We start from the raw sequence: 15,740 nt of genomic DNA, 5'->3' as shown, positions 1-15,740 counted from the left end.
TAACAACTTTAATGTCGGATCATGTAATTACAGTGGATGTCGGTTATTGCATATATGTTTAAAATGTTTCAGGGCACATGCTAAAACCATGTGTCCTAATAAAATGTATCCTAAACAATACTTAACATCGATAAACATTTCTACACTTACGGAATTACTGTTACATCACCCGTCTAGACATCTGGTGGAATTCATAATCTCGGGGCTATCAGAAGGATTCCACACAGGTATCATACACATGCCTTCCGGAATCCTGGAATGTCCTCATTTACAGTCCGCACAGCACAACCCTACAGCTGTTGACACACTCATAGCCAAGGAAGTGGCAGAGGGCTTGCTATTGGGGCCTTTCCAGTCCCCTCCTTTCACCACATGGCGGATAAACCCCATCGGTATTGTCACGGGGAAATCTTCCCATAAACAGAGACTTATCATCGATCTATCGGCACCACACACCTCTGCCAATCCTAGTCTGAACTCCCTCATACCCTCTGAGGAATTTTCACTACAATATTCCACCATAGATCACGCCATTATGGCTATCATACAGGCGGGGGTCGGAGCATGGCTCAGTAAGACCGATATCACAAATGCTTTCAAGTTACTGCCTATCCACTCTACACTGTGGCACCTACATGGCATTAAGTGGGCCGGGAACTACAACTTTTTCTCACATCTAACTTTTGGCTCTAAAAGTAGTCCGGCCATCTTTGACGTATTCGGTGAAACTTATATCGGTTTACAATATTATAAAGGTTGTAATGTAACAATACATGAGATACCGTATACACTCGAGTATAAGCCGAGTTTTTCAGCACATTTTTTGTGCTGAAAAACCCCAACTCGGCTTATACTCGAGTCAGAGTCTGTATTATGGCAATTTGCATTGCCATAATACAGACTGGGGCTGTGGGGGCTGCAGAGAGATGTTACTTACTTACCTCTCCTGCAGCTCCTGTCAGCTCTCTCCTCCTCCGCGCCGTCCGTTCAGCACCTCGGTCAGCTCCCAGTGTAAATCTCGCGAGAGCCGTGGCTCTCGCGAGACTTACAGTGGGAGCTGACAGAAGAGCTGACCAGACGGCGCGGAGGAGAGAGCTGACAGGAGCTGCAGGAGAGGTAAGTAACGCTCTCTGCAGCCCCCACAGCCCCCCCACTGAACTACCAATGACACTGGACCACCAGGGAGTAAGAGCCCCCCTCCCTGGCCAGCTAGCAAGCAGGGGAGGGGGGACGAAAAAATAAATGAAATAATAATAATTAAATAAAAAAATAATAAGAAGAAATAATAATGAAAAAAAATATTAAAATAATAAAAAAAAAAAATTGCCCACCCCCCCACCACTGCAACACACACACACACACACACACTGCATACATACACACACACACTGCACACATACACACACACACACTGCACACACTGCACTCATACACACACTGCACTCATACACACTGCACTCACACACACTGCATTCATACACACACACACACACACTGCATTCATACACACACACACACACACTGCATTCATACACACACACACACACTGCATTCATACACACACACTGCATTCATACACACACACACTGCATTCATACACACACACACTGCATTCATACACACACACACTGCATTCATACACACACACACTGCATTCATACACACACACTGCATTCATACACACACACACTGCACTCATACACATACACACACTGCACTCATACACATACACACACTGCATTCATACACACACACTGCACTCATACACACACTGCATTCATATACACACGCTGCACTCATACACACACTGCATTCATACACACACTGCATTCATACACACACACTGCATTCATTATACACACACTGTAAATAAATATTCAATTAATATTTTTTTTTTAGGATCTAATTTTATTTAGAAATTTACCAGTAGCTGCTGCATTTCCCACCCTAGTCTTATACTCGAGTCAATAAGTTTTCCCAGTTTTTTGGGGTAAAATTAGGGGCCTCGGCTTATATTCGGGTCGGCTTATACTCGAGTATATACGGTAATTGCAAAATATTACAGGAACAATAGGTTGATGAGGACATTGCTCAAACAAGCTTACAATCTAGAGGAGGTGGGGTATAAAAACACAATAGGAAGGGTATTGTGGGGGATAGCAACCAAGTGACAAGGTGGAAAAGTAGCAGAACTGGAATGAGAGAGACGAGTGTGGACCTTTAAGAAAGAGCAAGAGACAGGTTTGTGAAACAGAAGCTACTCTGATAGGCCATAAGCTATTCTGCATAGATGGGTTTTGAGGTACTTCTGAAATGATTGAAGACTAGGAGAGAGTCTGTTGGGAGTAGGCAGGCTGTACCAAAGAAGTGGAGCCACCCGGTAGAAATCCTGCAAAAGTTGAAGGCCTGTTAAAATAAACTTCTGAAATATTTACTGCAAATTGGTGCACTAACTATTGAAGTGGTTTAGCAACATATGTGTTCATTGTGCAACATGTATGCCATCCATTTACCAATATTTGCAGTCCAGTAATTAATTATCAATGACAAATGACTATTCAGAGTCCATTAATACGAGAAAGCTAACCCATTTATTTCCTGTTAGAAATCTGGGCAGTGTGCCACGACACAATTCAACTCTAATTAAATGTGTAAGAATAATATAAGCATTTAATTACCATAACTTTTGTACTTTTGTTTTAAATTGCAATTTCAGTGGTCACTAGTGTCTTTAATGATATGTTGTATTTTGGAGCACATGCTGTGGTCTGATCCAAACAGTTCTAGTTTGCCTTTATTAGCTGCTGCAGTACATTCTCAAAAATATATAATAGCAGGAGCTCCACTTCATTTTCTAACTTCAGCTGTTATAATAGTAGACGAATAGAAGGATTCTGTATTTTCAGTATTGTCTTTGTTTTCTGTTTCTAAGAATTGCAGGATTTTCACATCAGCCCCTTATTATCTTTTGGAGTACTTTAAGAACGGTGACCTTTTTAACTCACTTCCTTGTTATTCATTTTGGTTGTGTAGTCTGTTAAGTTGCTATTTCTCTTGCCCTGGTCTTTCACTTTAATGTACATGTTACATGTATTATTTTCCCCCTATATAATAAAATATATATTTATTTATTTTTATTTATTTTATGAAATTACATTTTTCCTGGCTGCCTCAAAGTCTGATGACTCCCTCTGGACATTTTCTTGCATTGATAGTAAATTGTCGGTGTCTGCATAATTTATTTTGAATTTCCTATATTTAGTTATAGCTTAAAGAAAAGAAGTGTAAGCAGACTAGTGCAGTCCTATTGTCTGTGTGAAACATGTGAAGGGAGCTCCAGATTACCCAGGGTTCATTAAATCCTTTTTGTTTCAGGCAGTGACTCCATGCATGATCCACCATGTTTCTTGCCTTGGTATTTATATCAAGAGTTAGAAATTAACTATTGTTGGGTGTTCCAATGTTAATCAACATGCCTGATGGACAGTGTTTGCATTTGGCTGCAACCAAAAATTTTTTTTCCATATGGCTGTAATTCCAGTTCAGAGCCCTTCAAGTACAAAGTTCTTACTTATACAGATCTAACACTGGAAAAAAAAAACATCCATATGGACTTTAGGTAGCTAGGTAACCAGATAGCTAGGATTAAATTGGCTCCCTTGAGGTAATTAGTGCTTGATTCTTGTGAGGAATTAACATCCTACCCAGTCTAACATGTTTCTCATGCTGGGGTTTGTGTGGACCAATGTTGCTACACACAAACAGCTGCTACTTTGTACTCAATGCATTATTATCTTAAAATATATACAACAAAAACCTTAACCTTAACATCTGTCTGGATGTTCCACAGCAAGGCCAATTTTTAAATTGCAGGTTTAATGGCCTCTAGTTTCTGTCACTCTGACACCCCCTCGATGCACTTCCAAGGAGGTTCTACTGTACTGTTACTTCCACGGCACTTCAATGGTACTTTTTATTATTATTATTATTGCCATTTATATAGCGCCAACAGATTCCGTAGTGCTTTTCAATATTATGAGAGGGGGCTTTAACTATCAATAGGACAATTACAAAAAACTTACAGGAACGATAGGTTGAAGAGGACCCTGCTCAAACGAGCTTACATTCTATAGGAGGTGGGGTGTAAAACACAATAGGACAGGAAATAGCAATCAAATAAGGTGGGAGTGAGGCAGGGCTGGAGGAGAGAGTAGAGTGCTGCCCTTTAAGAGAGAGCAAGTACAACTTATCTGTTTCAATCAGAAGGTCTTATAGACCCTTCACCCAAACAGTAAAAGAAGGAATACGTGTGACCCAGTCAGAAGAATCTCTGTTGCCACATACACATGAAAGGGTCAGAATTTGGTGTAAACAAAATGAATTCATAAATCCATCCAGTCTTGTGTCAACTATTCCATCTGATATTGATGGTGGAACATCTGCAGGATACAAAAAAAAAAAATGAAAAAGTCAAGAAAATGAAAAGTAGAGATGTACTGGATACCGCACTGGATACTACTTGACAAAGACCCAGTAGGGTCGAAACGCTGCTGTTTTTGACCCAATAAAGCTGCTATGTTTGTTATCCCGGAGTGCCTGGACTGTTATTTATTAAGAAAATGAAAAAGAGCAGTTCTGTAGTCACAAATCTATTTACTGAAATTAACATTTTACAAGATGCTGTAATAATAACCGTATGTAGTAACTTAAATGATGTGTCATTTTTTTGTTCTAGATACTTTTTAATTCCTAATTTTGCCAGACAGTTCACCAGCTAAATGATTTTTCATTACGCAAACAATTAAATATTACTCAGATGGCTAATTTCTAACCACAGTATGCTATATTATAGGACCTGATTGTGCACAAATTATTTTGTTCTTTTAATTTTTCACTCTTTGCAGGACATTATACATCCATGGACATACAATACTAGATTTCATGATCTGGCATTCTGCAATTGAAAAAGCAGCAGGTACAGATGGAAATAGGCTACAAGATCAGCAGCTCAGCAAAAACAACATTCCTATTATAGTGAACAGCTGCATAGCATTTGTTACACAGTATGGTAGGTAATACAGATTTCATGTTCAGCAGATTGTATCTGAATTAAATTAGTTATCTCTAAGCAGTTTTCAACATGTATATGTATGATATATGGATATTAAACATTATATATACCTGCACAGTAATAATGAAATCAACCATCTATTAATGGTTTCTCTGTAATCTGAATGTTATGTTACTGTTATTTGATTACCGATTACGTCAGTGAATAATGTATAGGATTTAGTTTAATGGATTTATTTTTGGATCCCTTCACTTTTACTGTATTGGGAAAAGTTTTACATATATTGTAAAAGTGTATATATATATATATATATATATATATATATATATATATATATATATATATATATACACTAATATTTAACATTAGACTACAAGATAAGGAGTTCCTCATTTACGTCAATGGTATATTGCGATGCATTATTCCCTGATTTAATGTCATCAGTCTGTACTAAACTCAGAGTTTCCAAACAGATTTCCAAATTTATGTTTATTTTTTTTATTAACTGGGTTGAAAGTATAGTTTGTGCATTAAATACAACAATTGTCAATGCAAAAGAAAAGGTATACTTTTTCCTGAATTTGCTTGTTTTATTTGTAACTGTTGAAGTAAGACACACTATTTTTTATTATTGTAGGAAGTTGCCTATTTCTTAATAGTTCAGTTGTGAAAAGTCATCGAAACTGAATTAAAATAATGTCCCTACCTTGTTTATACTCCTAAATATATATGGCTCAGGTGATCTCTTTCCTAAATAAAACAACCTATCTTTGAAATAAAATACCAATAAATGTTTTACAGAACTACAATATACAAGGTAAAGAAATAGGAAATCACATTCTTATTTAACTTCCTGGGCTAATGATATTGGTCACAGAAGAATAATGCACGATTACGCTGCAAACAAATTTCAGGTCAATGCAATTGAGATGGGAAATTAGATTTTCTTGTTATTGATTAGCTTTATCAGTCAACCAATTACAGTGTAGTTAAGACTCTACAGGACATCAGTGTTATATAAAAGTCATTACCTCTTGAAATGTGGTTCCATGTGGAAACTTCCAGTTAATCGTCTGGAGGTCCGAATTACTTTTTTCCTGGCAGATTTTTTTATGGCAGCTTATGATTTTGTATTTTTTATTTTGCACTTTTGTCGTGTATTGGCTTTTTATTTTTCAAAGTAAATAAGATCATCAAGCAAGATTTATTCTTATTTTAACACTTTTTAGATTTTCTTAGTTAATACTAATACTAGTAATTAGTTAATTCTGCTGGTTACCTAAAACATACTAGGGTAATAGTGGTAGGTAAGTGGAACGCATCTCCTATACTCCGGCTGAGCATATCCATTGTAAATCTCCCGAGTCCCAAGTGGAATAGTGCCAATAACTCCGAGCTACCTAAACATCAGCCTAGACTTGATGAAGGGTACAAGATGAACTGTTTAATTATGGCCAGATGGCCCACTTATATACACAGACCCCAGCATAGGGTCTCCAGAAAGAACACATTAAAACATGCCCAAAACACTCCCACAACATGCCCTGGAGTCTCTGTATCTGGGAGATAATTTAGTGTACTTTGCTTTAACTAATTATCTCACAGGCACTAGAGTTACAAACTATGAAACATAAAATATAAAAACTATACATAACACAAATAGGAACCCCTACAAATATTATATCCCTGGATAGCCTGGATCTGAGCGCCCAAGTTGTCCAAATAGCGCTTTTTTTTTTTTTACTGAACTTAGCAGTTAGTTTTGTCTCAGTAAGGTACATAGTGTGGTTTGTTTTGTAGTTGGGGAGGTGGATGAGGAGACTTTTTATATATTAGCATAAAGGCGCTATAGGTATAGCTAAAAGGTTTATTATTTATCCCCTGTAAAAACATTTTACATAACCACTAACTCCACACGCTATTCCACATACCTAAAGAAAAATAAGCAATCTAATTTTCCCTAATTGTAAACATTTACTTCTAGTAATTGACTCCAAATGTCCTTTCATAATCCTTCGTTACCACATACAACACTCAAAAACATTACCACTAACCACGTATCCTTTCCTTTATTTTATGTAGTTCCCCTTCACTCGCCTCCTAACTCTGTCATAATTTCAGTTATTAAATCTAATTAAATTTTATTTTAGCCCAATACCACCTTCCTAATCCTTATTTTATAGGCTTCCCTTTTACCACAAATATCATACATTAACAGGGAAAGATGAAAACACAGACCAGCTTCTTTTATGATTACACATTATCAAATACACATATTATTCACAAGTAGTTAAGTAAAATTCAATAAGATATAATTAGGAAAAAAAATGGGATTTTGTTTGCTGTTGTATGGATATTTGCTTGTAAGTAAGATATACAAGAACATACAAGAGATATCTGTGCATTAATTTTATGTTGTATATATTATATAGTGCACATGTTTTGCAGTCTGATAGTCTAAGTGATTGCTAATGTATACATAAAATGTTTAATCTACAGTCATGGGAAAAATAAAGTACACCCTCTTTGAATGATATGTTTTTTGCACATCAGGATATAATAACAATCATTTGTTACTTAGCAGGTCTAAAAATTAGGTAAATGCAACATCAGATGAAGATGCAACACATGACATATTACACAGTGTCATGACTTATTTAACAAAATAAAGCCAAAATGGAAAAGCCGTGTGTGATTTAGTAGCTTGTAGAACCACCTTTAGCAGCAGTAACTTTATGTTATTGTTTTCTTTATCTCTTAATTAGTCTCTCACATCGTTGTGGTAGAATTTTGTCTCACTCTTCTTTTGTCTCACTCTTAGTTCATTTGCTGGCTTTTCTATGCACAGTTCTCTTGAGGTCCCGCCACAGCATCTCAATTGGGTTGAGGTCTGGACTTTGAGTGGACCATTGCAACACTTTCATTTTTATCTTTTTCTGCTATTCTGTTGTAGATTTTCTGGCTTGGGATCATTGTCCTTTTGCATGAACCAATTTCGTTCAAGCTTTAGCAGTTGGACAGATGGCCTCACATTTGACTCTAGAACACTTTGGTATACAGAGGAGTTCATGGCTGACTCAGTGATTGCAAGGTTCCAAAGTCATGTGGCTGCAAAACAAGCCCAAATCATTAACCCTCCACCACCATGCTTGACAGTTGGTATGAGGTATTTGTGCTGATATGTTGTGTTTGGTTTTTGCCAAACATGGTGCTGTGCATTATTGCTAAACAACTCCACTTTTGTCTTGTCTGTCCAAAAGACAATATTCCAGAAGTCATGGGGTTGGTTCAGATACAACTTTGCAAACATAACCTGTGCTGTCATGTTCTTTTAAGTGAGAACAAACTTTCTCCTGGCAACCCTTCCAAAAGGACCATACTTGTTCAGTATTTTTCTAACTGTACTGTCACGAACATTAACATTTACCATGCTGACTAATCCCTGAATAATCTGAGATGTAACTCTTGGGATTTTTTGCAACTTCTCTGAGCACTGCACGGTCTAACTTTGGGGTAAATTTGCCGGACGTCTACTCCTGCGAAGATTGGAAACTAATTTAAATGTTTTCCACTTTTGAATAATCTATGTCTCTGTAGAATGATGGACTTTAAATTGTTTGGAAATGTCATTTTAACCCTTCTCAGTTTTATGGGCAGCAGCCATTGCTTATCTAAGACCATTTACTCCTTGACATGTTGTTAACAAACACCTGAATGCTCCAGACTGGCAAACTGCTAAAACTTTATACACTTGCTGATGATCAATTAATCAAATGCATTTGATTAGCAGCACCTGTCTGCTACTTAGCTTCTTCATTTTTCTGGAAGCAGTAAGTGTGTACTTCATTTTTTACACATGACTTCTCCATTTTGGCTTTATTTCTCTTATATGAATCATGACGCAGTGTAACATGTCTGTAACTGTAACTGTGTATAAAAAAAAATTGTAGCAAAACTCTGACAGAATTATTCAAGTGTGAATTGTTAGGATTTAAAACAAAAAAAATTAAAGTGAATTTTAAATTAACTGAAAACATATCTGACTTGTATGCCTGCATGCCAAGTTTTTTCTAACTCAGCTATTTTGGGCTAAAGTTGGACATTTGCTTTGAATTCTCTTTAAATTCCATTAGTTGCCCACATCAGTGTGGCATCAATAGTCACATGTCATCATTTGGTTATCTCCCTCTCCCTTAATCTAATATGTTGGGGGAGCAAGATGCTAATGGGAGCACTAATTTAGGTTGAAAGTAAATAAAGTTCAGACAAATTCAATTGTATCCATGTTGATTTTTCCTTATTTAGCACGTTGTCCCAGAACAACATTTATTTTGCCTATGTATCGCTCTCCCAAGCATCTTGCCCAACTTATTACTAATGGGAAAGCGGGAGAATGAATGATGTAAGTTGAAAATGTGACTCGATCTAACAGAAGTTAGGTAGCACTACTCAGAACGTGCATTACAATGTACACAAAGATATAGTTTAATCTCTTTCAAGGCTGCTTAAAATAACCTGTCTAGATTATTATATATAAAATAATGCAATGGAAAAGATATGACAGTGATACATTTGCTAGGGGAATGTAATGCCATTTAGTGGTACTTAACCCTTTTTTCTCGGATAACATTTCAGTGTTTTTCACCAAATTTGCCAAATGTATTTATAGAAATCACTTTGTGGGTGTATTTTCTTTTCCAAGTCGCCTTTATCCGATAATGTTATGTCCCTCTGGGTGAGTCGTACGATCGTCAAACTTGTATGCTAGTCATATGTCCCACGAGGTGGGACATACGATCGGAATGAGAGAATTAAAATGTCCCACCCTGTGGGACAGTCGAGGGGAAAGGGTTAAGTCACAGAAAAGCTTATATATTCCACCAATTTTGCTGGCACAGTGTTTAGCTTACTTTCCTATGGACCTGTGAAGTATTGTGAAAAATACATTGTGTTTTTAAACATCCACATTATATATATATGTATATATATGTATATGTATATATATATATATATGTATATGTATATATATATATATATATATATATATATATATATATATATATATATATATATATATATATAAATAGAGATGATTTAGGCACTCATCCTTAAAAAACTTTAGTTATCTTGCCTTAGGTGCTGCCAACGTCAGGAACATATAGCCAAAGATGAAATAGGAGCACTCAAAAGGACTTTTTCCGTGTATTTAATGTGGTAAAGAAGTTTACAACAAAGTGTAATGCATCAAATTAATCGACGTTTCGACCCCTAAGGGTCTTTTTTAAGATCACATTAAATACACTGAAAAAGTCCTTTTGAGTGCTCCTATTTCATCTTTGGCTATATATATATATATATATATATATATATATATATATATATATATATGTATGTATATATGTATATGTGTATGTATGTATGTATATATGTATATGTGTATGTATGTATGTATATATGTATATGTATATGTATGTATGTATATATGTATATGTATATGTATGTATGTATATATGTATGTATATGTATATATGTATGTGTGTATATATATATATATATATATATATTGTGTATGTATATATATATAATATATATATATATATATTGTGTATGTATATATATATATATATATTACATAATGCAAATTGTAGTTATGTTTTGCAAACACGGTTTAATTGTGATTGTTTTATAAGCAGCCTTGCATCCATCTACATTTTGTTTCTGTGTATTTTTTTACGACATGCCCTGAAAGAAGGTAATAATGTATCTGTTTAAACTATGCTGCCATTTACAAAGTAGGCTATCCATGCTGTACAATATATGTTATTTTAGCATACATTATTCTAATTCAGCTAGACATGTTTATTTTAATGTCTTCTTATATTAAGGTTTGGGAAGCAAATCTCTATATCTGAAAAAGGGAAACCCGCAGAATGTAAGAGAGTTGCTAGAAGATTTTAAAAAGGATGCACGGAGCATTAAACTAAAAGTCGGAAAGCATCAACTGGAAGATGTGACTGATGTGCTGAAATGTTTTTTATATGAAATAGATGATGCACTTCTGACAAAAGAACTTTATCCATATTGGATCTCTGCCCTAGGTAATAACACAGTGTTCCAGAAATAGCTGTTTCATTATTCATTTGAACGAATGCATCTACAAAGTAAAAGATGTTTATTTAAGTGAAAGATTTTTGCTTAAAACCCCTTGAGACTACAGGCATAATGATATTAGACTAAGCATCCTATGTTATAAAATGAAAATAGAACAACCTGCTGTCACCGAATCCTATGAACATGTTACTTTGTAACAAACTGATCACATTAGCCTGTAATATAATGTATGTTATTAGATCAAATGAAGAGCATAATTGATATGCATCTATTCAATTTCCTCTTGTTATATTCATAAAGATGTGTATATATCTTCTTGATTAGAGAGAAATGTCAGACTCTCTCTGGCTAATTCCACTGTTCTTAAGTGACAGTATTTCAGTAAAAACTAAATTTATTTTGAATCATTTTAATAGAAAATTTAACTCGCTATTTTTTTTATTCACAATGGAAACCCAATAGAAAACAAATATTGAGATATTGTACCAGGCTTAGATACACTTTGCCCTCTAACTGTCAAGCAGCTATTACACTCATCATTCCTTCGAATAATTTACATTTCTATAACAATTACATTTTACAAAACATTTTAAGGGGAAAAAATAACAGTGGACAGGGTACAAAAGAGAAAAGGGGATACAAGTGGGGTAAACAAATTCTCCACCTACAATCAGGCATACATATATGGAACATCAGACAGTACTGTAAACATGAAATATAACAAAAAGCAGTAAATTTACATTTTGTAAAACTCATTCCAAGTATTAGAGCATAAACAAACAAAACAAAAAATAGAGAATATTGGTCCAATATCTAAATCAAAAAGTTACTCACAATATATGATACCAATAAATAGGTTCCATTTTTTTTTTTAACTGGTCCATGTTCACTCTATACAAAATATTAGTAAAGGTAGGAGCAATATAAAAATGTCAAAAAAGGGGGAACAAAACAGGCCTTGAGGGGTAAGGGTAAAAATTGTATCCCTTCTCAAATTTACAAGGCCTTTAATGTTGGGGGTAAATTAATTCAATTGTCTGAATAACATCCAGATCTGGGCTCCAATATATGGCATTATTACAATGTATACTACAACTTCACCAAAGCTACATAACATATTAGTAATGCACAATTTCCTTCATATTTTCAATATAGCCCAATGCAGTATATCTTTTTTTTTATAAGTCAAATTCATTTGAGGGGTAGCAGGTTGTTTAACTAGGGAATAATGTAATTCAGCATATTTTTTTAAAATGCTGTTTTACAATATGTATATGTAACTTTTAAATATGCCACATCTTTAAAAGAATGTATAGCAAAATTAATATTCATATGTTATTTTTAATGCAAATGTTATTTATTTGTATGATTTAAAATGTAGTAGTGTGTAAGACATATCTGCTTGTTAATTAATTTAATCTGACTCTTTCTTGACTTTTCAATGAGGGCCATAACTGAGCTGAAGGCCGTAAATAATCATTATTATATGATAAGAATAGTATTATATATGAATCATAATATACTAGAACGGGGTAGCGATGTACCTAAAACCTTAGCATCTCTTTAGTACACACGCCTTGACCTTCAAGTTTCGATAAATACCCCAGTTGGTAGTTTTTTTTTTTCATTTGTATCTATCTTACTGAAGATAATAGTCATCAACAAATGGAGGCCTCAACATTGGCTGCCACTGATTTATAAAATAAAATTTTTCTAAAAATTTTTTTGGATACCTGTTAGATATGCACAGCTTTGAGCTGCACCAATAACTTACTTTTTTCCATTTTTTTTCCCATGTCAGAGAAAGATGGACCTGACAAACAGGTCTCTTAACCTGATTTGAAAACTCATATTTTCAGATATATTTCATTTGATTTTAGTAACAGTGTTACTAATGTTTAATTAATATTTTGCACAATGTATGGCATACTATTGACTTTTTTGATATTATAGAACCATCACAGTCCCTGGACTGCTGTCAGGCTGTCACAGTACTGCCATGGGTAATGTCCTCAGCAGCATTTAAAGTACATTAGTCTCCAGTGAAACATCTTCCATCTCACAACTGACATATAACCTAAAATGATGTAACATGTAATTGTAATCTATCATGAAAAAAATGTGTTTTTCTGTCTTTAAACATATTGTATTGTCATGCTTCTCTTTGTTACACCAAACACGTGTCAGGTTTGGTTTTTAATAGCTGCATGGCTCTCAAATCATTGCAGATACAGACATATCTTCTGTCTTCTGAGCGTTATTTCTTTTAAATTGCGGAAGTTGTTTAGACTCTGACATGCACAAATCAATAAAAAAAAGACAATATCATGCTCAACACTATACAATTATTATTATTGTTATTCTATAACTTTGTGAAGTATCATTCACTTCATTGTATCATTCACAAAATAAATGTTGCTGGCCATGAAAATGTGTCCCTATTAGATTTTTAGTTGAATGAACAAATTAAAATGCAGGACCATGTGAAAATTATTTCTCATAAATTTAGATTACACTAAGGCAGAATTAATAAGGATACCAGGTGCTCTTATCGGTGTAACATGCTAAAAGATTAGACACATGCTATTGGTTTTCATGGTGATTGTCCTTTACTTAACACTTTGACCCAGAATAGCATCTGTTTTGCCTTTGATAACCTTCCTTCAGGTGTGGTTGTGTTATTTTTTGCATTTAAAGTCTAACTGTACGTTGTCTTATTTGTATGTTCAGAATATTTTCCAATTTAAAGTTGTTGCTTAAAACAAAGATAATATTTTATTTAGTGAAAATAACTTCTAAAACCTGAATGAGGCCTGATTAAAAATAACAATAAGCTTCATGGTTGAATCCCAACCTTTTTTTTTTTTCACATTTCTTTAGGTGTAAGAAACTTTATTGACAGCCTATGTGAGTGTTATTATTGCCATCTGTCACAGTTGGCAATCTTAACATTGCATGATCTGTCTTTTTTGAGAACCCTGATTTTTCATTTTTGAGAACCTGAGCATGTAGATGGAGTACTCTTAGAACCTGAGCATATAGATGGGCTACTACTAGTACTCCATCTACATGCTCCTAGGCTAGTGAACCTTTCTTGTTTGCCATAGATAAGCATCTACCTAGAGATTAGCTCAATGTGTGAGGACGACTTAAACAGTGATCTATTAAGACTTTCTTGCTCAGTAGACATTATAATTCAAAATGACAGATAAGCAAATCTTGATGCTTTAATTAAACTGGTCCTGGTTTAAAGATGTTATATTTTCATTGGCCGATCTGGGGATACATTTCATAACTCAACTTAACTCAAACATTTCACTTTAGATACATCCGTAAAAATGAGAAAAAAAAAATATTGAAAATTGCATAACATGTATCATCCTGTTGATTTGATATCACACTTTTCATTTACAAAAATAAAGCTTAAGGTTTAGAGAAAGTTCTGTGCTCCATAGCAAAGATTCCTGACAGTAAAGTCTTTAATGCCGACTCACGTCTTTTTAAAACTGTCCATGCCATTTTATCAGTGGGATCAATACCTAATGAGGCAATAAATGTCTGCTGAACATCACTGCCTTGCTATTAAAGTAGAAGGAACAGATTCATTTGATTCTATTTTTTTTTGTTATAAATACTAGAACAGGAAGTCTATGTTTTATATTAAAGAAAGTCTGCAACTAAACCAGGGATAATTCATGATGAACATAAATGTTTTACTATTCAACGTTATTTTTTTTTTTTTTAAATCTCTATAGTTTGGAAAAACGGCACCTCAGAGGGCATATGATAACATTATATAAATATATTCGGGGCCAGTACAAACCATTATCTGGAAATCTATTCATAAACAGGGCTATACATAGGACACAATGTCACGCATTTAGGCTGGAAGAAAGGAGATTTAGTCTAAGGCAAAGAAAAGGTTTTTTTACAGTAAAAACTATAAGGATATGAAATTCTCTGCCTGAAGAGGTGGTTTTATCAGAGTCCATACAGATGTTTAAACAGCCATTGGATAAATATTTCCAAAAACATAACATACAGGGATATAATTTCTAATTAGTGGGGTAATAGCTGCTTGATCCAAGGAGATATCTAACTGCTATTTGGGGTCAAGAAGGAATTTTTTTACTAGTTTGTTGCAAAATTGGAAGCGCTTCAGACTGGGATTTTTGCCTTCTTTTGGACCAACAGCAAAAAGGCTGAACTTCCTCACATATGCAAGCTCTACAAGATAAGACCGTTCCACCATACACCATGCTGGCCAGCCTAGATGTAGTCACCCTCTATAAGAACATACCCCATCAAATGGTGATAAGAGTTGTAAATACTTCTTGGAGAATACCTGATACACCGATTCACAGAAAAATGTCATCCTTGCTGCCCTACATTTCATACTGACAATTTTTATTACTTTTAACGGTCAGTACTATTTACAGATCTCGGACACGGCCATGGGGACGGCCTGCGCACCCACATATGACAACCTATTACTTGGATGGTGGGAGCAACATGTCGTCACGTCAGCGAAGTTCAGCCATTCCCATGGCCACATCTT

At 34.8% G+C, this 15,740-nt stretch overlaps 1 protein-coding gene across 1 annotated transcript in view; it reads left to right on the top strand.

The window, feature by feature from the left end:
• Window positions 1-15,740, top strand: part of ARAP2 (ArfGAP with RhoGAP domain, ankyrin repeat and PH domain 2) — a 348,358-nt gene that overhangs the window by 226,620 nt on the left and 105,998 nt on the right. The window contains exons 19-20 of the mRNA XM_063457861.1: window positions 4,905-5,068; window positions 10,957-11,169. Of these exons, the coding sequence (XP_063313931.1) occupies window positions 4,905-5,068; window positions 10,957-11,169 (377 nt within the window). The remainder of the gene's footprint in view (window positions 1-4,904; window positions 5,069-10,956; window positions 11,170-15,740) is intronic.

The sequence above is a fragment of the Pelobates fuscus genome, chromosome 6, assembly GCF_036172605.1.
Source record: "Pelobates fuscus isolate aPelFus1 chromosome 6, aPelFus1.pri, whole genome shotgun sequence".
In the NCBI taxonomy this organism is placed as follows: domain Eukaryota; kingdom Metazoa; phylum Chordata; class Amphibia; order Anura; family Pelobatidae; genus Pelobates; species Pelobates fuscus.
The sequence above is the reverse complement of the archived record's forward strand: the minus strand, read 5'-3'. Positions and strand labels throughout refer to the sequence as shown.